At 35.9% G+C, this 27566-nt stretch overlaps 3 protein-coding genes and 1 long non-coding RNA gene across 7 annotated transcripts; 2 read left to right on the forward strand and 2 right to left on the reverse strand.

Moving 5' to 3' along the window:
* The first annotated feature begins 1298 nt into the window (after window positions 1–1298).
* Window positions 1299–3126, forward strand: LOC137718753 (transcription factor MYB53-like). Its single transcript, XM_068458290.1, has 3 exons — window positions 1299–1523; window positions 1925–2054; window positions 2177–3126. The coding sequence occupies exons 1-3, from the start codon at window positions 1391–1393 to the stop codon at window positions 2997–2999; spliced, it is 1086 nt and encodes a 361-aa protein (XP_068314391.1). The 5' UTR covers window positions 1299–1390; the 3' UTR covers window positions 3000–3126.
* Window positions 3127–5956: 2830 nt separating this feature from the next.
* LOC137716710 (uncharacterized) lies at window positions 5957–8287 on the reverse strand. 3 transcript variants are annotated; one of them, XR_011065731.1, is made up of 5 exons: window positions 8107–8287; window positions 7888–7970; window positions 7081–7164; window positions 6561–6649; window positions 5957–6468 (listed from the first exon to the last, which is right to left on the reverse strand). It is a non-coding gene; the product is annotated as an uncharacterized lncRNA (long non-coding RNA). The 3 variants fall into 3 exon arrangements; XR_011065732.1 differs by lacking the exon at window positions 6561–6649; XR_011065730.1 differs by having other exon boundaries at window positions 6561–7164.
* Window positions 8288–14668: 6381 nt separating this feature from the next.
* LOC137717130 (uncharacterized) lies at window positions 14669–15612 on the reverse strand. The gene is made up of 3 exons (XM_068456435.1): window positions 15360–15612; window positions 15137–15229; window positions 14669–15057 (listed from the first exon to the last, which is right to left on the reverse strand). The coding sequence occupies exons 1-3, from the start codon at window positions 15610–15612 to the stop codon at window positions 14669–14671; spliced, it is 735 nt and encodes a 244-aa protein (XP_068312536.1).
* Window positions 15613–20678: 5066 nt separating this feature from the next.
* LOC137717724 (cryptochrome-1-like) lies at window positions 20679–25895 on the forward strand. Of its 2 annotated transcripts, XM_068457181.1 has the most exons (5): window positions 20681–21365; window positions 21899–22117; window positions 22798–23504; window positions 24419–25215; window positions 25526–25895. In XM_068457181.1, exons 1-5 carry the CDS (start codon window positions 21053–21055, stop codon window positions 25527–25529), a joined length of 2040 nt encoding a protein of 679 aa, XP_068313282.1. In that variant the 5' UTR covers window positions 20681–21052; the 3' UTR covers window positions 25530–25895. The 2 variants fall into 2 exon arrangements, with proteins under 2 accessions (XP_068313283.1, XP_068313282.1); XM_068457182.1 differs by lacking the exon at window positions 25526–25895 and having other exon boundaries at window positions 20679–21365; window positions 24419–25219.
* Window positions 25896–27566: the final 1671 nt, after the last annotated feature.

Genomic DNA, 27566 nt, shown 5'->3' on the forward strand with positions numbered 1-27566 from the left:
GTACTACGGTGGAGTCGAGTTCGAGATTTGGTGGGGGCCCAGGCCGAGATGTGACATAGTATACGTAAATGTACATTCTACCACTCATATATGATATTCATAAAGGTTAGGTCAATGAAATTGTCCCACACCATCAAGATAGCCCCTGAAATTGAAATCGATCAATGTAGTCCCTGAAAATAGGTGTTGCAAATCAATGTAGTTATTCCGTCACAATTTTGTCAAAAAATTATGTTATGTGCTGAGGTGGCACATAAATGGATCCCAAATTAAAGTCTTTTATTATTATTTTTTATCAGAAATAGTCTATGAAATTGACCCCCAAGATGGTCTCTGAAAATGAAAATCGATCACTGTAATCCTAGAAATAACTGTCTCAAATCAATGTGGTACTTCCATCACAATTCTATAAATGGATCCCAAAAGTTTAATTAAATTAAAAAAAAAAAAAAAGGAAGTATGTTTAATAATTTAATAATGAATTATAAAAGTTGTCAACCCAGAAACCAAGTCCTGCAATCACTTTTGATCCCAACCCATACTGCTCTACCTCCATCTATGGTAGCCTTCGTACTCTCTTCTCTAAAAAAAATTCTCAAGACACCCATCTTTACACCCTTCACCTAGGTAATTGGACCATGATCGAGACCACCTTTGGTGACGGCTTGGACTGGCAATGATTTTTGTGACACCACTGTCAATATTTGGATGATCAACAACCTCACAACCTTAATCTTGGAGATCTTGTTGGTGCTCCCTCGGTGATCTTGGTGTTGGGGAGAACGGCGAGCTCTACCTTGAGATAATCTCACTGTGCAAAAAGGTGTTTTGACAACTTTTTTAATTGATTATTAAACACACATTAACACATAAGAATTTTTTATAGAATTATGATAGAATGATCATATTAATTTACGACACTCATTTTTAAAGACTACATTGATCAATTTTTAATTTCAAAGATCATTTTAATTCGTGGGTCAATTTCTAGGAACTTTTGTGATAAGAACCTTATTCATAATAAGTAGTAGACCGTAGCTTCTCAAGGTTAGGAATAAGCACTTGTAAAGTTCAAATTTAAGACGTAGTAAGGGTAAGTTGTTTGTGAAGCCATGCAAACAATGACGTACGAAGGGATCTCTTCTTGCGTGCATGAGTCGAGTTTTTTTATAAAGCGGTGACCTGCAACGTTGACATTGTGATTTGAAAGTTTCGCTCTTCAGCTTGGCATTAAAAAACTTAGTTATTGAAATTAGAGCAGCCCATGTTCTAGTTAATTTGTGTATAAATAGGCACCCCTAGTTTTTCAGGAAACATCAGGGAAGCAAGGGAGCAGCTGACCAAGTTAATTAAGTAAATTACGATCATATTCAGAAATTGATTAAACACAATGGGGAGATCTCCCTGTAGTGATGAAAGTGGTCTCAAGAAAGGACCTTGGACTCCAGAAGAGGATCAAAAGCTTGTGCAATATATTGAACAACATGGCCATGGAAGTTGGAGAGCTCTTCCAAAGCTTGCAGGTTTGCTTATAATATATAATTAGCATCTCTTAATTTGTTGATTAAATAGTTAGTTTACGACAACTATCCTCGACAGCTTAAGCAAACATTATTACTATCCATAACACGCGAATGCATCGTTTCTCACCACCATTATATTGAGATTTGAGTTTAAGATCTCTTTTATGACATTGGGTGATAAGATTTGTTGATTTTATCAATTTCAAAAGGGAATATTTTTTCTCACCACTCTATTTATCACCATTAGATAAATTAAATCTCCAGATCTGTGTAATAGATATATATAAATCTCAAAATTTTAAACTCATCCAACGGTGATAAATAAAGTGGTGAGCATTATCACCACTGGATGGTAGTGGGCAAAAATGCACCCATTTCAAATATCATTTTCTCTTTTGTAGGTCTCAATAGATGTGGCAAGAGTTGCAGGCTAAGATGGACGAACTACTTAAGACCTGATATCAAAAGAGGCAAATTTTCTGAAGAAGAGGAGCAAACAATTCTTCATCTCCATTCTATCCTTGGAAACAAGTAATGCTTTATTCTACTTCTCTTGGTTCCATGATTAAATACATCAAAGTTTTCAACCGTTCCTTCTATATATATGCGTGTGTTTGCATAAATATTAAAACTTGTTTTTTCTTACTTACAAGATGGTCAGCAATTGCAACACACTTAGACGGCCGAACGGACAATGAAATCAAGAACTTCTGGAACACACATTTGAAGAAGAAGCTGATCCAGATGGGTTTTGATCCAATGACCCATCAGCCAAGAACTGATCTATTTTCCAGCTTATCTCAGCTTTTAGCCCTAGCTAACCTGCAGGATCTCATGCAGCAATATCAGCCCATAGATCACATTAATCAACATGCTGCAACATTACAAGCAGATCAAGCAGTTCAGTTGTCCAAGCTTCAATACATGCAGCATTTACTTCAATCCGTACCTTATACAAGCAGCACTGACAATTACAGGCACAACAGAAACACCGAGATGGAAATGGAAATGGATGATCAGGCTTTTAATTTGCTAAACTCAATTAATATTTCTCCCATCAAAGAAAACCCAAATTTTAATTCACCACAACTGGAAAATCCAAGCTCATTTTCTGATCACGGATATGGTCGTAATTCTTCTCAACCACTCCACCAACATCAAACCCTACTGCCTTATGACCTAGCAGACCCACAAGTCCCTTTCAGTTCTCTACCATCTTTGAATAACAGTGATCATGAAATGGGCCAGGGCTCCAACTTTAAAATGGTCAGTAGTCAAGAAAATAACCTACCCGATGAATCTCCATGGTTTAATAATCTTTTATCTCCTACTGCTCCCTCTATTCCTCCCTCTATTCCTCCAACCAGCAATGTTCCTGGAGATGCGTGCTGCAGCAGTTCTACCTATGGAGGCAGAAGTAGTACTTCTTCATCCTACTGGCCTGAACTATTTCTTGAGGACGCCAATTATGGTTGACAATTCTTAGTTAAATATTATTTCACAGATTCTCCCTGAATATAGTGACTTATTGCATGCATTTGCAAGCGTATATATGCCAAATACAGATACGTGTATGTCATGCATATCAATGTATACTTGTACATGTACAACTAGCTTGTATATTTACGCATTATATACATATATATGGACATTATTGTTTTGGGATGAGTATTTTAAATTTACTCTCCTCCCTCTTTGTCATTGTGAATTATTTGTTCATTCGTCTGTTTAATTCTCTTTTTTTATAAAAACTGTTTTGAAAAATTTATGGTTGGACCACTTTTTACAAGACCCGGACTTTTGTCATACAGTATAGTGCTAATTTATCATCTTTTAGAAGGAAATCTTTGTGTGCGGTAATTTTTTTTGTTGCACTTTAATAAGTTATTAATGTATACGTGTTAAATTGTGATTTGCAAGCATGTAAAAATAACTTCTTACATGTTACGAGCCAAGTAGTGTAAACTTCAATTACCACATTTATGTTAAAGTCTGGTTGCTCAAATTGTCGAGCCTTATGATTACGGTATGGTTTTTGGACATAGGGCTGTTTTATTAGTCAATTTTAAACATAAATCAATGTCCTAAGCCGCTACTTACCCCAAAATAGAAGAGTACAAATTATGTAATTCACACTTTTTTTAACTTACTAACACATCACCCACATTATCATACGGTGTTACTGTTACTCAAGAAAACATGGCAACCCATGATCTTGGCAATGTCGCAAAATATGTTTGCAAAGTTGTGCATTTCTCACTTTCTTAAGACAATCACTAGCTAACGAGGTCTAATTTATTTATTTTTTATCAACAAGAGGGATTCTAGAAACTCCTGTCCTCCTCCTTTTCCTTCGTATTCATGTGAAGAGTGCTTGCTTCCTAGTCTTATGCAAGGTTTTATCTTCTCCCTAGGTTTCGATAGATTTGTGTCAAATTTACCTTGCATGGTTAGATATTTGACAAATCTGCTAGTTTAGGCTTAAGCAATCACATATTTGATAAATTTGATGTTTTTTTTTCCTAAAAGCCAATCAAGAATAAATCACACACTGACATATGTTTTAACTTCTCACAACTGCCTTTGTGGTGTCCTAAGCCATTAGTACTAGGCCATGTGTAGACAGTCTTACATGACCTCGTATTAGTGGCTAGAGATAGTGATGGGCTGGTGGTGAACTTGTTCATTGAAATCTCCCTCCCCCATAGCAATGTATCATTGACTTTGAACACCATAATGATATATCGTTGCATATAAGTGAAAAACATTCATAGTAGAAGCAATCCGGTTATTTATAGCTTTTTTCTTTTGGTTGAAGGCTGTCATATATTAATTATATTTAAGTCGTTCATGGACTCATGATTGTCAAAGCAACATAGAAATGTAAGGTTGATTAGGTTTCTTCCTCCAACCATTTTTCCCAACTGAAAGAAATAAACTTCAGCACCACCTAACCTATCCCATGGTTGTACACCACTCCAAGTTTCTGATGTCATCGTAATCATGTTAAAGACGTTTGTTACGTCATGGCAATCATGACAAATAACATTTTTGGTCTAAACAAAGCATGGAAAGGATGGCTCTTTGTTTCCTAAAATTCAATGGCGATATTCTGCTTAATTTTTGTATTTTTAAATAAAGATATAATAGTTAAAATATCTGAAGCATCCCGTATTATGGAACAGCGTGGAAAATTCTGTTTGTTAATAGTACACGGCACTTATTCATTGCTCTGATCAGCGTATGGTCTGTAAATCTGCTAGGGTGACTAAAATTTTAAATCAAATAATATGTCGTCAATAAGAAACAAGTACGTTAATCTACACTTAATTAAAAATTCAACATCTACAACCACATCATTTGGTTTGCAACTTTGGTATAAAAAATTTGATATCCCTAGCAATAACCAACGTGTTTTACGTCCTTTATTGTAGGAATTATTGGAACTCAATCTGGGATACTACTCACCTAGAAAAGGAAAAAAGAATAAAAAGCAATGCAACAACGTAATCGCTCTTGACAAAGTAGTTTTAAGCATTTACTTCTACACTCGAGGTTCTATTCCCGACCCCTTCTCTCCAGTATACCTTGTATTTATTCTGGAAACCTTGATGGCCACAGGCCCTTGATTGACCGAAAGATAAGAGAAGACACAAAAACATAAATCTTACTAGTTACATAACCTTAAAGCCATATGCTTTTCTTAAGCATTCCTTTCTAATTATATTGGACCAAAGGTCCATTTCAACCGTTCAGATCTGCATATAGAACGACGAACGACCCACAACCATTAACAAATTATTAAGTGATTTAGCCAAACCCTCCCCACAAACTAGGGTAATTAGTACTTAGTAATTACCACCAGTGCCTGCTCACTCACCACCAAACCTCCTAATGACCTAGAGCTAACTTAGTCAGTCTATCCTTTGGTCCTCTATCTAGCCAATGCTACATGTTTTATTCAGTACTCAACAGATGCCTAATTACTAAAAGAAAAGACCTATGATTGCCATTGACCATAACTATCTGAAGGTTTAGTAATCCGAAAGAGAAACTACTTGGGAGTTAATACAAAGTTTGACAAGACATGAGATACTAAAATCAAAGCAATATACAACCTCTACTTATAAGGTCGTACCCCCACCATCTGATAAAGGGATGCAGCAGCCGCAGCAGCAGTAGGAACAACCCCAGTTGAAATACCCGGTTTTGACAAATGCAGGAGCCTGAGAAATCAATTCCAAGTGTACGAGTCAAGTAAACAAATTTTCATCATGTGCATCATAAACCTTAAAATCAGTTTGCCTAATCATGGTTAAGGACCAACAATTATCAGGTTTATGCAAATAATATGCACTCTCATGTAGTCTCATCACTTATAATATGATCAACCATTGTGCAAGAAATAGTCAATTTGGATCGCTTGGGCCGTTATGACTGCTGATCAACCAACCAACCAACTCTTATTTATGAATAAGAGAAGGTAGAGGTTGTCCAGCCTATAGATAAACCAGACACAAATGGACCATTCTGTTTGGTTTTCAAGCGTAGACAGTTGGGACCCCTAGCCATGAGACATACAAGGAATTAATGCTTCTTGATAGAAAAAGGAAACTTATGATGCAAGATATTCACAAAAAGATGATACTGCAGCAACAACATCAGTATAGTTTTCAGATGTAGCAGGAGCTGTTACTTCAACATCAGTATAGTTTCCAGTTGTAGCATCTTATTAACTGATGACACGGTCACACTGATCTGCGTGCCCTTCTGGAAATGGAAGGAAAATCCCACCCTTAGCAGCTCATGGTCCAAATTGTATCCAAGTGCATAAAAAAAGCGAAGCACATTCTTTCTTGTTTTGCTTTCAACCACAGATCTTACTAGCACTGAAAGTTGCTCAGCACCTGCACCTCTCATTGCACCCCCTATCTGCCTTATACTACTGCAGAATCTAGAATTAGGCAAATATGCAAAAGTATGAAGGTAAAACACAAACTCATACATGTCAATGAATATGACAGGGAAGGGTCATACCATGTTGGTTCAGTTTGTTCAATATCGCATATAATTGAACCTCTGATGCTACAGCCTCTATAGAAAGGAAGATCATAACTAGTGACAACCTACAAAATAACCTCTTTATGTGCTATTCATCGGATATCTACTGAACCAGACCATACTAACAACAAATAATGAAAAATTAACATGATTGTGTGAGAAGTCGTAGTCAATAAATGAAAGATACTGTATACGATTGTTGTCAGTCCTAAAGACTTCAAAGAAATAAGAAACTCTAGAAAATTTCATCTAACAGTCCCATGCATCTCACATTGGAAAAGTAACAGATAAAAAAGACAACAGACATCTGGGAAAAATTTCTTAATAATGCCCACCACTGAGTCTGACACCAGGGGAGGCTTTCAACATATCTTAAAATGAGCTCACGAAAGGCAAAAGAGCTGTAATGAACATGGCTTAATTGTGTAGTAAATGTGTTTAGACATAGTATCCTAACCACTCGGATCGAAATTAAAAGAGGAAAGAAATCAATTACCAAGGTTTGGGCCACTTTTAAGGCATAGGACCCTCAATTTTTTCTTGCTAACACCACAAAGGCCCTGAAAAGGGCCTCAACATGCTGCAAAATGCAAACCATATTTTAGATGCAGCTCCAAACACTTCCCACAGAAAGGGGGAAAAAGGGATTCTTCTAGTTATTTTAATTACAACTATAAAACAAAATATATCCAATAAACACGAATAATTTGTGCATGCAAGGGGAAAAAAAACTACTAAATCAAATGACCATAACATAAATTCTTTTTGGGATAACTACATTTTACACGTCCTTATATATTGCGAATTTTAAAACGAGCCAACAAGGTTTTAATTTTCTCACATTGCAGTATAAGGTTTTGAAATTGTTTCACTTTATGCTTGTTGTCCATTTGTCTGTCTCACCCTTCATTAGATTGATAACTTGGCAAATGTGAACTCGCTTCTAGGCTGCGCAAAAGCCACACTTGTACCATTGCAACCAAATTGTACAAACTGTTTGTCATTTTGGGAGAACTCGAAGCTCCATAATGATTATTTTTGGTCCATGTATCGCTGTTACCAAATCGTCAATTTAACTCAGGAATAGAATGTCAAACACCCATAAGGCACAAATTACTATGATTCTAACACATTGACCTCAAATGAAGTATTTGGTAACCTTGGCTAGTATACATCCACCGAAAAGTGACCACCAAGCAAAAGATTCAATTTTTTTTCTCATCTAAGAGCAAATTTGCAAATGCAGAAATTGTATACCAAAATATAGTCCAATTCAACCCCCAAAAGTAAGTAAAAAACTCACCCGTGTTTCTATAATTCCTTGGACCATGCACTCCATGAATTTGGTACACTTGATCTCACACTTGCAGAAGTTCCTATGAATTCCTGAAAGACAAAACGAAGAGAAAAACGAAAACCCAATAAACTGTAAAGTAAAATAAGTAGAAATAAAGGGACAAAATGTGAGAAATCAAAACATAAATTTCTGAGAGAGTAAATTAAAGTATGAGAAAATACTAACCAGGTTTGCTGCACCTATATTGCGGAAGCAGCAGGGTGAAAATATGGAGAGAGAAAGAGAGAGAGAGAGAGAGAGAGAGAGAGAGAGAGAAGAGGGGGTTCGGGGTGTTAGAATTCAAAAGCTTGGAGAAATCGAGTGAATAGCTATGGTGGCAAAGCGCATTTGATTGTGGCCAATGGCCATGGACACTGTAAAAAGTGGAAAGCGTGAGTGAACAAAACAAAGATGCCTTTGCTTAGTTCAACATTTTTGGGCCCTTGAATCGTACTTCGAAAGCCCCTTTTTGTTTTGGGTCTAAACGAGGTGAGGATTTGAACTCGGCCGTAAATGGAGAAGCACACTATTATAGAGGAGATGTCGAACGTCAAATATTAAAATTTAAATTTGATCATTTATGCGACAATTTGATATATTAAAATTTTGAACTACACTCGATATGTCAAAATAAGTATTTTTGTTCGATCAAGTCGTTGTTGTTCATTTTAGATGATTTTGATGACGTAGACATAATAATTTAGTATCAAACTCGTCATTTATGAGAGTTAAACTTAAGAGCTCCAACTTAAAAATGAAAAAGAATACTATTGTACGGTAGTGCTCAGTGATGACAATAATGAGTTTAAGTCCAGACAAAATATTGAGGTGTTGTGTTTTTTTTTCTTGGCTATTCATGACTAAGCACTCTAAAATAGTCAACATGCAATTCTATCTCATGAAAAATCTAGGAGAAAGAAAACACTATGAAAGAATGCAGAATGACTTTTTAACAAGTTCAAACTCAATATATTTAGAGTAATGCTAGAGAGACTAAATTACATGGAAGTTGACGATTGATTTATTGTTTAAGTGTTGATAAATGTGCTCATTTCCTATTGACTATACACCATTTAGTTTATAAATTTAGTCTATAAATTTGGTCTCCTTAGCATTATCCACACCATAAAAATGGTATTACTAATTATCTTTAAACTTCCACTAAATTCTGGTTAAATTGTTTTATCTGGGAGGGAGATTTGAATTGAAATATCTTTGAACAAAGTGAACAAAAATATGAATAGCATTTTGCTCCTGAAATGACGAGGAGGAGTTCCTCCTTATACCACTTTGTAATCAATTCACAAGATGTTGTGTTAATAATTGGAACAATCCATATTATAAATCATTATATAAAGATCGTCTTGACAAAAATCAATAAGGTATGAGATCGATTGATCATTGTAAAAACATATGGTCATAGTTGGTAAAAATATTAGAGCTTTCTATATATTTATTACAATTGATTGCTAAACAATTTTTATTTTAATTGATTTACAATATCAACACTCATGATCATAAGCACGAATCAACACGATCATAAGACAAAGTCCTATAAATCGGTTACTAAGCATTTTTTGAAGATGAATTTCTTCTTATCATTAAATTAACCAAGCGGTGTTCCAAAAATATTACTAGAAAACTGGTCAATGGGTTTAAATGTTAAGCACCAATACTTGCAACACAAAACCATGTACTAAATTCTAGGTCACAAATAAAGAATAAGACTTGAATGGGTAATAAATTAGAAAAGAAAGGAATAAGACTTTTTGATTAGCCAGCAAAAAGTGTTGGGTTGGATGTAGACATTTCTAGCTTGTAATTGTATGTAGCTCGTATATGTTCAGTCGTTAGGGCACCTAACCTTCCAAGCCAAAAGAATTTGCAGGTTCCAAGAGGGGAAGGAATGAGGATTTTTTTCGGATGATTTTTGTGAGAATCTCGGGTATCTTCAAATTATGTTCGTTTATCGTATACCGTGTAATTAGAAATTATTTTAAATAATTTTATTTAAAATTAAATATGAATAGTATTTGTTAAAAATTGGCATGCACGACATACAATGAATGAACATAATTTAAGAATTTGCAAAATCCTTACAAAGAGGATCCAGAAAGAACTCTAATTCCCGAGAGAGGAGACGTGGTCCAGACGCAAGTGAGACAATGAGTCTGATGACCTTTCACCAACAATTGTTATTGGAAATATCAAATCAGAAGGTATTTGTGTTTGAGGATATTTTTAAAAGTTTAAATAGGCAGTGTAAATTCATATATTTCTTTTTATTTCTCATATTTTTGTTAATTGATTTTTTTTTTTCAATTAATTTAATTCGACAGCTGAAAATTAAGAAAATTTTGTAACAAATAAAAATGAATGTGTAAATAACATCACCCTTCAAATATTATAGATAAAATCTTCATATAATTCTTAGACACACACTAATCAAACGTCCCACATCATTGCATACGTATGGAGAAGGAAAACGTTATTATTGACCTCAAACCTGACATAGATGTTTGAGAGTGATTATGGATTTCGTTAAATCAGTATTTGCCTAATTACCTCTTGAGCTATATTTTCTTTTGCTTGATACAAACACAAGACTTTGGTGTAGATGAGACTAAAAGTGAATACTCTTAACTAGAGTGGCTATATCTTCCCTTGCTCGAGTGTAGATACACCTTATCTATGTAATTGAGCTCGTTTGTGCTCTTGAGCTATATTTTCTTTTGCTTGATACAAACACAAGACTTTGGTGTAGATGAGACTAAAAGTGAATACTCTTAACTAGAGTGGCTATATCTTCCCTTGCTCGAGTGTAGATACACCTTATCTATGTAATTGAGCTCGTTTGTGACTGTTTCTCTATGAAGCAATTTTGCACAAATGTTTTGCTAGAAGTGTCTTGAATTTTTATTCGTAATTCAAGTGCTTCTTGAAAAAACATATGACATGTGATCCTCCAGCAAATGCTTATATGATTCAAAATGATTTTGTCAAATGTAGGTTAGAAGTGCTTTTAGTTATTCACTCTCATACGCTATTCCAAACAACTCATAAAACCCTGAAAATCAACCTTTTTTAATTTGACCTACATCTCAACCAAACCAATCTAAACCGTTTTTCTTTTCCTTTCCTTTATTTTCCTTCGTCCAAATTCATTGTGTAAGGGTAGAATTCACCAGCCAAGATGCACCGTTGATACTTGGAAGCTTGGTTGGTAGAGGTTGGAGATCAAGGGACCTTGAAAACATGACTATCATGTCATTAATCTGTACAAACAAAAACAGAACTGACCACTACCACTGTACCACATGACATGTGCACCAAGTTTGGCACAAAATTGACCTTGTCCAACTTTTGTGTTCCTCTTTCGTCTTTCCACACGGATTGAGAGTGTATTGGATGCAGATTGCTGTGTACTTAATTAAGCAGCACCGCCTCCTCCTTGGTTCAGGTATCTGGCTCTCAATTATTGATCACTCAACTTTTTATTTTTTGTCTATAATATCTTAGATAATTACTGCTTTAATTAGCAATCTGTCCCCTAATCAAATTGTGATGATTGGCATTAGCCACTCAATTAGGACTTGTGTTCAAGTTTCTGCTCATGATTCGTAGTTTAGGGTTTTTATGGGGTTTGGTGGGATCCGCGGTCACTTCCAGCCTATATGTGGTTCCATTACTACAACGACTATCATTCTAATTAATTTTCTGAAAGGTAATTATCTCGGTTTCATATACAAATTGATATAGAATATTGACCTTCATTTTTTAAGTTCTGTTTCTTAAATTAATAAGAGATACAAGTATTTGTGAAGTTATGAGAGGGTGCCAAGAATTAGTTCATGAATAAATATTTTTGGCCACGTACAGAAACGATATATATACAAGCTAGGGATATATACTTTGGAAAACCAAGGTTTGTTGATACGCCATTCAAGTGGTTCAGTATTAGACCAAATACTCGTGCTTGCAGCAGCATGGTTTTGGAGTTCCCCATATGCTAGATTGCTAGATTCATTAGAAAAAAAAATGTTGGTTTCTATAAACTTGATGGGATTATTGGAAATTGGAATGAATATGCATGGAGAGAAATCCAATGCAGTGAACCTATCGCATTCATGTCTTACGTGATTGTTTGACAATCACAATAAGAAAGAGATATAACAACCTATGCATGTATTTATGACTATACTAGTAGGATTAGACTTTCATATTAACGGACCGAGATTTTTCTCTACTTCTAAGTGTCCTTCTCTAGTGTATAGATTGTCTTTCTTCCGAGTATTAATCTTAGACTTATTCAACAAAGCTAGGTCTGTACATACTGTTCAAACCAGAAGGGATGAGAGACTAGGCTAATGCCTCAGGATGAATGTGCACCAGAGACCTGCAAATAAATTAGCACTTGGGGAGTTTGCCTTCTTTAATTTGGATATGACATTTGAAAAGCTATGACCCGTCATATCAATAGTGAAAAATGTTCTCTTGGATCCTCATACCTTAGAGCACTTCCACCGTGTGCTCCAGCCCGAGGGACAGGCGTAGGAATAGGGCCAAAGAGCCCAAGTGATGAAGTCCAGCGTGTGCTGGCGAGCGAGCCCAAGGGAGAGGCCCGTGGAGAGTTACCAGCCCGAGAGCCCGGAGTGGGTTTGATGCAAGGCTGACGTTAGCCATGTTTTGCTTCTGTTTTGCGTCAGCCACTAGAGCCCGGATGCGCAGGCCTTCGTCAGTGACCGTTGGAGGCCACGTGGCGCCTCGACATCAGTTGGATCTCAACGGTTATTTGTTTTATACTGTTAGATTTCCAACGGTAATAATAATTTGAAAACCTTATTTAATTTCAACTATTGGATCTAAGATCAACAGTCTACATTATTCACCTTTATAAATTAAAAAAAAAACAGTTTAAAAATCAGAAATCTTACCGATGTGCCACGTGGCATAATCTGGAGTGTTGTAATTCAATTTTTTTTAATCCAACGACAGAGATTAATTAGGTGAATAAAATTTAAAAAAAATGTAAAAAATTAATAAAAATCCAAAAAAAAAAAAAAATTTGATTTTACTTTTCTATAAATACCTTCTCATTATCTTCTACCTTACACTACAATTTCATATTTTCTCAACTACTTTCAACCACATTCCTATCCTTCTCTCAAAAGTTTCAATCCTATTTTTTCCAACAAAATGACTACTGATGCAGGTACGAATTGGACGTTTATTGAAGATGTTGTGTTGTGTAGTAACTGGGTTGAAGTTACTTATGATCCTCTTACAGGTAATGAGATGCAGTTGTGAGAAATGTGGAGTCTTATATTCATACCAATTTTCTTGACAAAATTGGTGGGAAAAGAACCAAAGAATCAATGTCCAGTCGTTGAAAATCACTCAGTCAATCGTTTAGTATGTGGAGAGACGCCTTAGCACAAACTAGTAGTAATCTTCGAAGTGGGGAAAATTTAGCGGATTAGGTAACAATATATTATTTATTTGTTTGTACTATACCCAAATTTACATTATAATTATTTGTTTGTATTATTTATTTGTTTTATTTGTTAGCTACTTAGATTATAATTATTTGTTTGCAATATTTATTTGTTACCTACTTTCATTATAATTATTTGTTTGTATTATTTATTTGTTACCTACTTTCATTATAATTATTTCTTCTCTCGCATTGTGTAGGAACTTCAAGTACAAGCTTAGTATAATGCCAAAACCAAAAGCAAAAACAAATCATTCAACTGGTGGGAATATTGGAATATTGTCAAAGATTGTCCTAAATTCAAAGTTGTGTCTGTCGGTCCAGAAGTTTTCATGAACAACACCCCTCTACACTTTACACCTAATCACAGCTCGTATGTTCATGAAGATGACGCAGAAGAAGTGCCCGAAACGCCCCCCTGAACAAGCGTCAGGGTCGACCTGTTATCCAATTAGGCCTCAAGGTAAGAAGGCTTCAAAGAGAAAAGGGAGTGCTTCCAAGAATGATTATGCAAAGTATATGGAAGAACTTGCTCGCCAAGGTGAATTGACTTTGGTGCGGGAAATGGCGAAATTTGAGGCTGATAAGGCTAAAGAGAAGGCAAAAGTTGCAGCTGTTGAGAGAGCATTTCAAGCTAATGAGAGAGAAAGAGAGCTACTTAGGCAAGAAAGGGAACAAGTTAGAGAAGAAAAAATGGTTCAACGAGATCGTGACATTATGAACACGCCTTTAGAAGGGAAGTCTTCAAATTCTAAATATTTTTGGAAGTCGGAGAAAGTGGATGTGGTGTGAAGGAGGCGTGCAAGAGAAGCAAAAGCAAGAGGAGATGGTCCTAGCACGACAAAAGAAGATCATCCTAGCACCACAAATTGGTTAAGTGATGATGAATAAAATACTTTTTGTAATTGGAGCCCATAATTTTCCAATCACTTTGGGTTGTAATTTATTATTTATTGAATAAAGTACTTTATGTTGTTTCCAATTTATTGAATTTAGTACTTTATTTAAAGTGAGAGTAAAATTATTTAATTTGGTAATTTATTTATACTAAGAGAATCTTTATTCAAATGGCATAAACACACCAAATAAAATTACATAAACATACCAAATAATAAAAAACTCACTAAATGAACTAAAAAAAAAACACAACAAATAAAATTAAATAAACACACCAAATAAAAACAAACACACTAAATGAACTTAAGTATCTTAAGCTTGTTTCAAATCCCACCGTTGTTCTATCAAGTCAATTTGTCAGGCATTATGCATATATGGCCATTGAAGTGCAGTATATCGTTGAATGAGCCCTTCATTGTAACGTCCATCCTTTTCTAATGGCTTGTGTTGCATGGGTTCTTCAGTGGCGTCATGAGCACAATATATTTGTGTTCTGGAATTGTTCATCGTGTCTGGCTCATATTCATCAACGACATCATAATCGTACTCATCTTCCACATTCATGTTATGAAGAATGATGCACATCATCATAATGGATCGAAGCGACTCTACATCAAACATTCTAGCAGCACCCCTGACAATCGCCCATCGAGCTTGGAGGATACCAAAACAACGCTCCACATCCTTCTTGCACCCCTCTTGACAGCTTGCAAAGTGTTTTTCCTTTGCACTTCGCGAACGTGGCACTGTTTTGACAAACGATGACCACCTTGGGTAAATGTTGTTTGCTAGATAGTATGGCCCGTTGTATTTATGGTCGTTTACCCAGCACGTGACTTTTGGTGCCTTTTCTTGCAGGATATAGTTGAACACTGGGGATTGGCAAGGACATTGAGGTCATTTTGAGCTCTCGGAACCCTGAAAAATGTATGCCAAATCCATGTATCAAAAGATGCAATCGCCTCCAAAATGATACTTTTTGCTAATTTTCTGTCCCCAAAAGCACCTTGCTACGCACTTGGACAGTTTTTCCAGGTCCAGTGCATACAGTCGATACTTTCAATCATCCTAGGAAAACCTCGCATCTCGCCCTTCTTCTGAAGCCTTTGCAAGTCCATATTAGTAGGTTTCCAGATGTACTCTGCAATGTAGAGACATTCGATTGCTCTGCAAAACCTCATCAGGGACTCAAGAATGGTTGATTTCCCCATCCTCGCTATCTCATCCACTTGGTCTACAGATGCTCCATATGTAAGCATTCGCAAGGCAGCAATAATTTTTTGCTCAGGAAGGAGACCCATGGCACCAAAAGCATCATTCTTTTGCACAAAATAAGAATCATGGTTGCAAACAACAATCATGATTTTGTTGAATAAATGCCGTTCCATTCTAAAATGACGTCTAAAGTACGTATCAGGAAATGTACTATTACAGACAAAATAATCGTTCAAGAGTTCTATACCTCGTCGTTGCCTGCTTCTATCAAGGTTTTCGGAACGGCTGGGCCTACAGATCTGACCCACAACTTGGATGACTCGATGGGAATGTGAGACTCTGCCCATTCTTACTTCGTTATCTCTCATGTTACACTCCTTATCCTCTTCCCTCTCGTTTTAGGCCACCTGGAGATTGAACATTCCTTCTGATTGGTTAAACAATTCTTCCTCTTATTGATCGATTTCCCACATCATCCTTGAAGAAGAAGACATTGTAAGAAGGAAGCAGAAACTATGAATAATAATACAGATTTTGATTTTGGTGAAGAAGGACACAGAAACTATGAATAATGATAGAGATCTTCAGAAAATTGGTGTGAGATTTCTGAGGATGAATGGTGGATTATATGGAGGATTTAGAAATGATTAGGTTGTAGATAATGTCACGTGGCATGCCGTCATTCATTAAGAATCTAATTGAAATCTATCCTTAAATATTGTAAACAGATTGTGACAGGCAATGTGATTGGTTAAAAATTTTATCGGAAATCTATCATCAACGATTCTGAAAAGGTAACGACATGTGGCACGATGGCATTGGATAAAAATCTTATTGAAATCCATCACCAATAATTATCTTTTCGGATAATGACACGTGGCGCAGCGAGAACGATTAAAAATATTATCCAAAATTACAAATTAAATTATTTTGTAAATAAATAAAAAATACTTATATTTTATTGCCTATTGTCAGGGCTACTCAGTGTGGGGGTGGAGATGCAACGACAGTTACTGTTCATTAAGGGTAGTTAATGTTCACTGGATGGATTAAATAGTGAATAGCCTGGGAGGGCCTTTACCATGGTGGAACTGCTTTTATTTGATCCTCTTTGTGAGGATTCCGAAAATTCTCCAATCACATGTGTTCATAGTATATTGTGCAGTCATCTTTTGTCAGGTACTATTTTTATTCAATTTTAAAATAAAAAAAGTTACAATGATTTCTAACCGCACGATGTACAATGAACGGACGTAATTGGAAAATCCCCAGAATCCTCATAATGAGGATCTGAAGATAATCCTCATTCATCTCAATGTTATATTGCATATTAAATAAAGTTGAGGTTTCATATAAAACTAATTGATAATATGTAAAGTAATTTAATTATTTATAAGCACATGCAATGTTTTTTCTTTTCTTGAATATAGGATTGACACTCCTAACATGCTGACAACACAAATCGGTTGACGTTGAGCATGTGTAGCTATTCAGCTTCATACATGAGACAATATGCTCTGATATTATAAAGAAAATTGAGGTTCTATCATAAAACTAATTGATAATATGAAAAATAGCTCAATTACTTATAAGCATATGCAAAATACTTTGTTTGTGAGATTGATACTCTCGTATATATTAACCAGTCACCACCATCACATTTTATGGCTGCTAAATGGTTGAAAATTTTCAATAGATATAATGCTTTGTTTAGAATATGACATGCTGACATTCAAACGGATTAGGCGGTATTGCGTTATGCATAGAGATTATAATAAATTGAATTTAGGTTTTTTTTTTTTTTTTTTTTTTTTCACACACAAGGGTTAACATATACTAACTTAATTTATATTATACATAACATTGGAGTTGATACACCGGATTACACATAATAAGTCAACTATAATTTGGTATAAATTGTCATTTATTAGAATTGAATTTGAAACTTCTTACTTATAAGTGGGACGGAGAATAACTATAATGTAATGCAACTGGTTCATTATACCCCACTTTTAAAAGTGTTTTTGTTGTTTTACTACACCTCAACCAAATTACTCAATACTTATTTTTATCTTTTCTCCATGTACTCTAAAATCTCATCATCCATCCCCTATTACATTATTATGGCAACTGAGTTGGGAGAAGCGATACTCTCTATGATGTCGCGGGTCTTTACAATTCGTTTTCACATTTAGGGCATCTGAAGCCACAAAAATAATCCTGCACGAGACAAAAACTAAATTCCTCGCCAAATTACCCCAAATTTTCTGTGTGAAACACTAAATGGCTCAATTTCTTAAATTGTCATTAAAACTATAATCGGTCAAGTCAAAATAATGGTTGGCTATGAGTGTGAGAATAGTTGTAGAATGTTGTGGCATAAATTTTCGGATTTGGATCCTTTTTGGATCCTCTCACTAGGGATCTCGGGGATCAATGCACAAGGACCGTTCTAGGGATCTTGGGGATCAATGCACAAGGACCATTCATCAAAGATCGTGCGGCCACAATTAAATGCTTTTCACGTAAAACGAGGCTGCTTTGCTTTTAAAAATATAAAAAACATTTAATTGTGGACGCATGATGATCCCCGAGATCCCCAGTGAGGGGATCCAGAGAGGATCCAAATCCCTTATTTTCCTATGTGACAATTTATTTTATTTATGGGTTTTTTTGTTGGATGTTTATAACTTTATATATAGGTGGATTTTTGTCTGATGAATATGAGTTGTAAGAGGCTATATTTAAAGAACTATAACGAGCACTATTTCAAAAAAATAGTACAGATGATGATACAAATATGCAGTAAATGTAACATTACTCGATAAAATTTGTCTATGGTAATATGGAGAATAACTATAGCGAGCACTATTCCAAAGAGATAGGTTGGAATAACTCTTGGATTGGATTGGTTCTCTGAATCCAGCGATTGGTACTGGACTGGACTTATGGCTTAAATGACCTCTATCTTGTTTTATATTATCATGGAATATCTATTTATTATTTTCTCATAAAAAAAAGTGGTTCAGAAAAGAGAACATTTATAGAAAATAAAATTTCCATTCAAGATATTTTTTTTAAGAAAAAAGAAATTTAATGTTGTAAATTAATGAGGCAGTTTAGAAAAGAGAAATGCTAACGAGATCCTCTCAAAAGTGAGGTTTTTTATGTACGCTCCGTCACCTTATATTTTTGGTACAATTTTCATGTTAACATTATAAAATATTGCGCTAAAAACGTAAGTTACAAAATTTTTACAGAAAATTCCATTTTGAGAAAGTAGTTTTAGCGTTTCCCTTTGAAAAAAAAAAAGGAACTTGTTTAGGCAGCAGACTAGAGATACAGAGAAGGCCACATCATAATTCACTTTCAACAGTGACCCATGAATGGAATCTGAGCACCAAGGAAGCTTTATCAAGAGGTGGAAGCCAAAATATAGAAAAATGCCAAATGCATAGGAGTCAGCATTCAGCAATGCCTATCTCTCCCATGCTACATGTCCCTTCCCAAAATCCAAGCTGCCAATGCAATTCCAAGTTGAGACAATGAGATAACATGTTTAATTATAGCAACAAACCCCCCAACTAAGCAAAATATATTTGTATATTGTAATTGGAATTAGATTCAGTTGCAAGCAAAATAAAACTGCCTTTTCTGTTTAAAGAAGGCTTTGACAATAATTGGCACCCAATGAGTTTCAAAGTGAAGTGACAATTATAGTGATTAAATATTAAGCAAAGAGATTTTTCTTGAATTAGTGATTTGTCAATCATTAATCTCATAGGTTTTTGTGGTGCTTAAATGACCGAAACATATATTAATTTAACACATTTGTAAGTGACTTTGTACGACAGTTATAGTAAGGAGAATTTGCAACCAATTTATTCTTTCACTCCTAGTGTAGATATATTATTGTATCTAGAACACATATGTGCAAGTGGTGGATTCTCTTAGTAGTTAGACCTTCTCCTTCAACCCACTGTGTCTTGAGTTCAAACTCTCTCCATCTCTTTAATGTAAATTACCGTAGAATATAGCTTGCAATTGAAGAAAAAAAAACCATGCAATCTCATATTACACCTACAGAGACATTTGATGAAAATAATAAGAGAAACATAGCCATGTATTGGCTTGCATGGATCTATTCCACAACAAAGATTTTCAGGACACGGATAGCTGCCACAATAATGTTTTATGTTAATGACACAAAATTATGTAAAAAAATTTCACTCTATCCTAGATGGAAACATAAAAAAGCGCACCCCCATATAATTTGATTCTTGGCTTCGCCCTTGTATATATACAACTTGTTGAGGTTGTGTAACTTGATACAAGCCAAATATGTGGATAGACTTGCCTCACATTGAGAAAGTACCTCAAGAAAATATAATATAGATCAATAGATGGTTTGTTGCTATTAATATCGAGGTTTTTTGAGATAAATTATACAGTGGTCAGAGTTCAGTGATCTTTCTTTTTCTCTTTTATTTAGTCAATAAGGACTAATGAGCTTGAGCCATCTTGGCTTGTTAAGTTGAAGATAATATCAATGCTTGAATAATATGGTGTAATAAGCTCATGGTGATCGATTTACAAACACAACTTTTTATCTAACTCTTCACTTAACAAAGACTCATTTTCTAGAAAACAAAATATGTTGTTTTTGCTATGATTGTTTTTATTATAAACACATTATATTTTTGTTTAAAAATTCAAGTACTTCTCAAAAAATGGTAAGAAGTGATTCATAAAAAAATAAATAGAAGTGCATCAACAAAAAAAGCACTTGGAACTTAGAAGTGCTACTTCTATGCCCTTAAAAACACTTCAAGCTTTTATGCCAAATATAGTCATGCAAGTGGCAATAAGAATTTTGATGCCAAGTTGCAAAAGTAGTGGCTCCAAAACACAGAGTTATAACCAATAGTTCCGAGAAAAGTAGCAACAATTTCCACCCTGTCAAAGACACAGGATTTGAGAAGGAACTAGAGGTTGGAACTTGGATGAGATTTGTTTTTGTTGCACAATAAGATAAGAGAAATATAAAAATCTAGAAAATTAAACTTGTGGCCGCAGTTTGCCTATCAATTTGTCGTATACCGCCCACTCCATTGGCGTTAACCAATCCTCTTCACTCACTCTGGGCTCCCAGCTGACTTCTCTCCCTCTGAAAAGCCTTCTCCTGGCAACTGGCCTAAAAAAAGACTAGGACCCATCTGCATGGGGCAGACTTTCACCCAAAATATTGGAAAAAATGAAATAAGCAAAGAAAAATAAAATATACGTAGAAGAAAATCATATCTTTCACTCCTAAAAAAAAGAAATCAACCTTTTTGTTGTTGATGGGTCGTAAATCCCATCCTCATAATATTCAAAAGTAAGAGAAATATAGCAAAAAGATCAGATTGAGTTGCAACCCCCTGTTGTGTGCTCCTAGAGAGAGAGAGAGAGAGATAATATGTGTTTGAGATAGAAAAATATTGGTTTGCTGGGTTTTGTTTGTTGGTGAAAAATATAATTTTGGAGATGTCAGGTGGTGGTTGCAGTGTGGTTTGGTTCAGGAGAGATCTGAGGGTTGAAGATAACCCAGCTTTGGCAGCTGCAGTGAGAGCAGGAGGTGTGGTTTGTGTCTTCATCTGGGCTCCTGAGGAGGAAGGCCCTTTTTATCCTGGAAGGGTTTCAAGATGGTGGCTAAAACACAGCTTGGCTCATCTTGATTCCTCCCTGAAAAATCTTGGCACTTCTCTCATCACCAAAAGATCCAATGACAGTGTTTCTTCTCTCCTTGAAGTTGTTGTTTCCACTGGTGCCACTCAGCTTTTCTTCAACCACTTATATGGTAAAACCAATTTTCTTAATTAATTATGCTTCTCAATCTATTGGTTTTGTTTGTATGATTTCTGTAGGCTTTTGAATTCATATTTTTCTTACGGGTATGTGATTTTTCAATGAATTTGTTGGTTTGGTGTGCTAAATCTCTGGTTTTGGCTGAAAGAAAGTGAATTTGTTCTGTTTGCAACATCAAAGGTTGGTGCTTTGATTGATTTGGTGGAGGTGTCTGTTAAGTATACCTACAATGTTCCTAATCTTGGACGATTTACTGTTCATTTAGCTGCTGACAGTATTGGGGTTTCTTGATTGGGGGATAAATGTTATTTGATTGTTGGTAGTATAGTGGTCCCTTTGTTATCAGGACTGGGTGCTGATTTTATTTATGATCTGTTCATTTGGCCTAATTGGATTTTGTTTTGGTACAAAGTCTAGTTGAATTTTGTCTATTCTATCTAAGGATTTTTCTGTTATCCAGTTGATGAACTCTTGTATTCGATTTTACATGGCAATTTGATGCTTAGTGCTATCTTTGTGTTTCAGATCCTATATCACTGGTTAGGGATCACCGGGCGAAGGAGGTTTTGACTGCTCAAGGTATAGCTGTGCGCTCCTTTAATGCGGATTTGCTCTACGAACCATGGGATGTTAATGATGTCCATGATCGCCCGTTCACAACCTTTGATGCCTTTTGGGGAAGATGTCTTAGCATGCCATATGACCCGGATGCGCCACTTCTCCCCCCTAAGAGAATTATTTCAGGTTTGAATGCATTCATATTCTTCTTGAACCTCAACTTTATTCAGCATACAGCTAGCCTTTTATTTGATCTCATGTTCCGTCTTGGTTATTTTCCTTCAAATTATTGAAGGGCTTATCCACATTCTTCATTGGTGTGGTTGGTCATTTAATGTTCTGATTTTCTTTCCCAAATGAGTCAAACTGAAGAGAATCGAAAACATGGATGGAAGAAGGTTCTTCTGGTTCCTATTTTTTACCCATGGATTTGGTAGTAATAAGATCTACTTGGTGACTATCAACAGAAAAATGTTGACAATGTCACACAGTACACTTCATGTGTGGGAAATAGCAGATGTTTTAAGCACTTCAAGTTCTCCCTGTGTGAGTATTCCACCTAAGTTAAGATGATAAACCCTTTTGATGCTGGAGTTGTGTCGCTTCCTCTATAAGCCTCATGATATTGGTGGAGTAGTTGTCATGAGTCATGTCCATGTTACTGGTGAACATGCAGGGTTCACTGACGGCTTAAGTTGCGATTATTTTCCTTTCCTTTGTTTTTGCTTTTTGTGTGTTATAGGTTTCCTGATTCCTTCAGTGTGCGTACTTTTTATACAAGTATTTCCAGTTCTACTTTCACAAGTTCATAACCGCCTTTCAGTTCATGTGTTAGATTAACATTCAGACATTCATGAACTTTTCAGGTGATGTATCAAGGTGCCCTTCTGATACATTGGTTTTTGAAGATGAATCCGAGAAGGGAAGTAATGCACTTCTTGCTCGAGCATGGTCACCTGGGTGGAGTAATGCTGATAAGGCTCTGACCACATTTATAAATGGACCCTTGCTTGATTACTCTTATAACCGCAGAAAGGCTGATGGTGCTACGACATCATTACTTTCTCCCCATTTGCATTTTGGGGAGGTGAGTGTGAGAAAAGCATTTCATCTTGCTCGCATGAAGCAGGTTCTTTGGGCCAATGAAGGCAACAAGGCTGGTGAAGAGAGCGTAAACCTGTTTCTGAAGTCTATCGGTCTTCGGGAATATTCAAGATACATTAGTTTCAATCATCCTTACAGTCATGAAAGACCTCTTCTTGGGCACCTAAAGTTCTTCCCCTGGGTTGTAAATCAGAACTACTTTAAGGCATGGAGACAAGGTAGAACTGGCTATCCATTGGTGGATGCTGGCATGAGAGAGTTGTGGGCTACTGGCTGGCTGCATGATCGAATACGAGTAGTAGTTTCTAGTTTCTTCGTAAAGGTTCTGCAACTTCCATGGAGGTGGGGAATGAAGTATTTCTGGGATACACTTTTAGATGCTGACCTTGAAAGTGATGCTCTTGGCTGGCAGTATATATCTGGTACTATCCCTGATGGCCGTGAATTTGACCGCATAGATAATCCCCAGGTACGGATATTGAGCTTGATTATCTTGAATTATATTGAGCATGTGCTTCTGAACGAACATGCACCCTGTTCTAAATTTCAACGATGGAAAAAATTTTCGATGCGTTTTTATTCATGTTATGCAGTTATTGCTTATTTAAGTGTCTTCATCTAGGGTCATCAGCAATGAATAGAATTCTAGTGCAGTTGTTTGTCCGTGCTCATGACTGTTCAAAAGATTGCATTTTTTCAAAGTTTCGGGGAAATAGTTTTGCCTTGGTTCCACTCTCACATGATGAAAGGAAAAGCCTGAAAGAGTCCACCTCAGTAGTGACTACTAGGTTTATATGGGTAGTGGCATAGTGCTTTCAAAATAAAATCAATAGGAGTGGTACTTAAATTGTCCACCATAAATCGTTTTGGTCATTCTGTGAAAAATGTCCATTAAATTGAAGAAACCACCAGTTCTTTGGTGGGGTTGATTGACAAAAAAGGCCCTCAATTTAACGGTGATTTTTCAAGGAAGGACCAAAATGATTGACAGTGGACAATCTCAGGGACCACTTCTATCGAATAGTGTTTTCAAAATAGTTGGATTCCTTTGAAATCTATACTCTACAGTATCAATACGTCTTTTTTTTTTCTTTTTTCTTTTTATGGAATTTGACATCCTGCTCTCTATAAACTATTAGAAAAGAGGAATCACAGAGTTGTTTTCACACATCACTACATACCATCATACATGAAAACTGCAAAAATCTAGTACTGAAAATTTTTGTTTAACTATTGTTTGTTCACTTAACCAATATCTTGGTATGAAGCATTCACTGATATAAATTGACTTGCTCCTGTTGTTCTGAGAGGATTTATGCAATATTGCCACTCTTATTTGATCAAGTTTGTGTACTGAAAATTGTATTTGTTTGATTTCTACAGTTTGAGGGTTACAAGTTTGATCCAAATGGAGAATATGTGCGGAAGTGGCTTCCTGAACTTGCTAGGCTACCAACTGAATGGATACACCACCCATGGAATGCACCAGAATCTGTACTCCAAGCAGCTGGAATTGAATTAGGATCGAATTACCCTCTCCCTATTGTAGGAATAGATGCGGCAAAAACCCGGTTGCAAGAAGCTTTATCAGAGATGTGGCAGCACGAAGCTGCTTCAAGAGCTGCTGTTGAAAATGGGACTGAAGAAGGGCTTGGAGACTCCTCTGAATCAGTGCCAATTGCCTTTCCTCAAGACATACAAATGGAGGAAAATAATGAACCAGCGAGGAACAACCCTCCTGGCACTCGAAGGTATGAGGATCAGATGGTCCCAAGCATTACTACTTCTTTGGCTAGAGCTGAAGAGGAAGAAACTTCTTTGGAACTTCAAAATTTAACAGAAGAAACCAGAGCAGAAGTGCCTACAGATTTAATTGTGAATCAGGAACCAAGAAGAGACATGTTAAACCAAGGGGTTTTTCAGACTACTCATAACAATGCTGTTCCACCACCCAATGCTGCAGTAGGGATGCAACACGCTGTTGAAGATTCGACTGCAGAATCTTCCAGTAGCACTAGGCGAGAAAGGGATGGAGGTGTAGTTCCAGTTTGGTCTCCTTCAAGTTCTAGCTACTCAGAGCAGTTTGGGAGTGAAGACAATAGCATTGGAACAAGTTCGTACTTGCAGAGACATCCTCAGTCTCACCAAATAATGAATTGGAGGCGGCTATCTCAAACTGGGTAAATATTCATGAACGATTCACCAATATCCACAATGAGACTACGACTGAAATAAACAGTTTGTTGGGTTCTTTGTTCAAACAAACAATTTTGAACCTGCATCTTGCCTTAGCAGTTAAGAGCTTTGAGACGTACCTACAAATGGAATCGATCTTCTGGTCTCTATGCATTACTAAAATTTCTCAAGCTTCTAAGCTCTGAAATGATATATCACAAAGCAATGAGTGAATGCCAATTTTTTTGAGATAGAGTTCATCCTTACATTCACACACAGGCAGTCTCATTTTTTTCTTCATTGTTTCTTTTACAGGTGAAACATATAGATGCAAGTAGGAAAACGAAAAGAGTGCTGTGAGGCGTAATGATGCACGCCATCAAAAGCATTCGGGTAGGGGAACTTGCCGTCCACATTGAACTTCCGACCCTTTCTCCGCCACGAGTGCCCTCAACAGCAGCTCTCCTGTGTGATATTTTCTAATTAATACAGGCAACTTATTAGCTATCCTATTTTTTTGGTTCCACCATAATGTAGCTCTGGTGTAAAGCAATGTTGTATTTATAAAGGAAACAAGTGAAATAAGATGTGTAGTCTTCGAACAAGCTCAGGGTTCTTTCTCTCATTCTGTTGGTAACAGATGCTTGTAAGATATTCTATATATCCACATTTACCTCTTCTTGTAGGTTTGAAGTTTTACTGGTCTGTTAATTTGGATTTTGCAGCACAGTTATCTGCTTATTTTCTTATGTGAAGGAGAGGAACTACAAGGAAAAAAAAAAGGTGGTGCTATCCACACTTCTTTTTACCTTTCAAGACGCGTTATTAATTTTTATCGTTTGATTAACTTCAATTTATTCGATTCGACGGCAGAAATTGAGGTGTGTGGAAGGTACAAAGCGGTGTGTGGATATGTCTATCCAAAAATAAAGAACAAATTGTATTCGTTTCTATTAAGCAAAATAATTAATGCCGGAATTTGAATTCTTCTTTTGGTGGAAATCTTCACAAATATTTTAAGATAGGGACTCTCTATTGAATTTTGAATGTCTATATTTTGTATTATGTGAAACCAAGTACAAGGAAAGCTCATATAAATGAGCGGAAGAAAGGAAAAGAAACAGAAGCCGAAAACAAGGAAAAGCAAAGCAGAAAGAAAGGAAAAGCAAAGCAGAAAACATGGAAAAGTAAAGCAGAAAACATGGAACAACACTTCCTTGATTTATGCTTTACCTACAACTAAAGGTGAGGACAATCAACAACTGTCACCACTATGACAACTATGACAGCCAATGTACCATACATACACTCATGCTTGCCGACTAGGATTTAGACTAACCCTAGAACTTCCCTAGAACTTTCTTCCAATACTCTCGAATGTGGGTTTCCTACTGGAGGTAATATTTCTCTAAGAACACAGATTTCTGTAATTCCCCTGACAAGAGGACGGGGATGGAGATCCTAAAATATGGGCTCATATTTGAAAATGCTTTAGTACTAAATATAAAACTTAACAATATGACAGATTTAAGTGAAAACTTTTTAACTTCAGCGATGCAACACGTAATCCTTGGCATCGACGGCAAAAGTTCAATTCTTACTCAACCCTCATTAAATCAAAATCAACATATTCGACGTATAATTTATGATATAAGGACCAACTGTCACATGCAGAACTTTCACAAATTTTAATTTCTAGTTGAAGAAAAGACTCTAACTACCGAAATAATCTATGACTTTGTAAGAATGATATAATTTTATTGGTTGTGAGTTGGACAAATAATATTTAGACAATTTATGTTAGCTTTATTGCATCTTCTTAGGACTGAAATGTTAAAAAGGTGGGGAGAAAAGACAATACCTCACTCATAAAAAGGACAAATAATGAGATGCTCATAGTAAAGTGTGAACATCGAAATAAATGTTCACTAATACGTTAAAGGTTCGACATATAACAGCATACGTGGTATGCGCCATGTGTTTCACAAATTGTATATGTGGATGTGACTTATTAAAATTGAACGAGTTATCAAGAAGGACACGTGCCAACACTTGGTAAAAAGGAATTATTTGATTTTCATTTAATTAAATCAAATGTTGATTGATGGAGTAAAATCATGAACTGGCTCATAAATTGAGTTCTGGTTCTTACGTCAATTCATGAAGCCTACAATCAAAGCCAAAGTCAAGGCTTGGAAAGTCTATAAATAGGAGGCTCCAAGACAAATAAAAGGATTAAGAAATCATTCAAGCACCCAGACGCTGCCAAAGCTTAAGCACCCAAACCCTCAAAACACTTTGAAGAATTTAGAAAGCTCTCTGCGTTCTTCACCAAACCTTCAAAGAATCATTAAGC

The sequence above is a fragment of the Pyrus communis genome, chromosome 15 (assembly GCF_963583255.1).
Source record: "Pyrus communis chromosome 15, drPyrComm1.1, whole genome shotgun sequence".
In the NCBI taxonomy this organism is placed as follows: domain Eukaryota; kingdom Viridiplantae; phylum Streptophyta; class Magnoliopsida; order Rosales; family Rosaceae; genus Pyrus; species Pyrus communis.

Excerpts from the sequence above, each read along its gene's own strand:
- LOC137717130 (XM_068456435.1), bottom strand. The coding sequence starts at position 15,612 with ATGGGTCTCCTTCCTGAGCAAAAAATTATTGCTGCCTTGCGAATGCTT. Across the intron at positions 15,230-15,359 it reads GATGATTGAAAGTATCGACT|GGTTCCGAGAGCTCAAAATG; the intron begins GTATGCACTGGA and ends TACATTTTTCAG. Across the intron at positions 15,058-15,136 it reads CACCAAAAGTCACGTGCTGG|TGCCACGTTCGCGAAGTGCA; the intron begins GTAAACGACCAT and ends TTGTCAAAACAG.
- LOC137718753 (XM_068458290.1), top strand. The coding sequence starts at position 1,391 with ATGGGGAGATCTCCCTGTAGTGATGAAAGTGGTCTCAAGAAAGGACCT. Across the intron at positions 1,524-1,924 it reads AGCTCTTCCAAAGCTTGCAG|GTCTCAATAGATGTGGCAAG; the intron begins GTTTGCTTATAA and ends TCTCTTTTGTAG. Across the intron at positions 2,055-2,176 it reads CATTCTATCCTTGGAAACAA|ATGGTCAGCAATTGCAACAC; the intron begins GTAATGCTTTAT and ends CTTACTTACAAG.
- LOC137717724 (XM_068457182.1), top strand. The coding sequence starts at position 21,053 with ATGTCAGGTGGTGGTTGCAGTGTGGTTTGGTTCAGGAGAGATCTGAGG. Across the intron at positions 21,366-21,898 it reads TTTCTTCAACCACTTATATG|ATCCTATATCACTGGTTAGG; the intron begins GTAAAACCAATT and ends TTTGTGTTTCAG. Across the intron at positions 23,505-24,418 it reads ACCGCATAGATAATCCCCAG|TTTGAGGGTTACAAGTTTGA; the intron begins GTACGGATATTG and ends TGATTTCTACAG.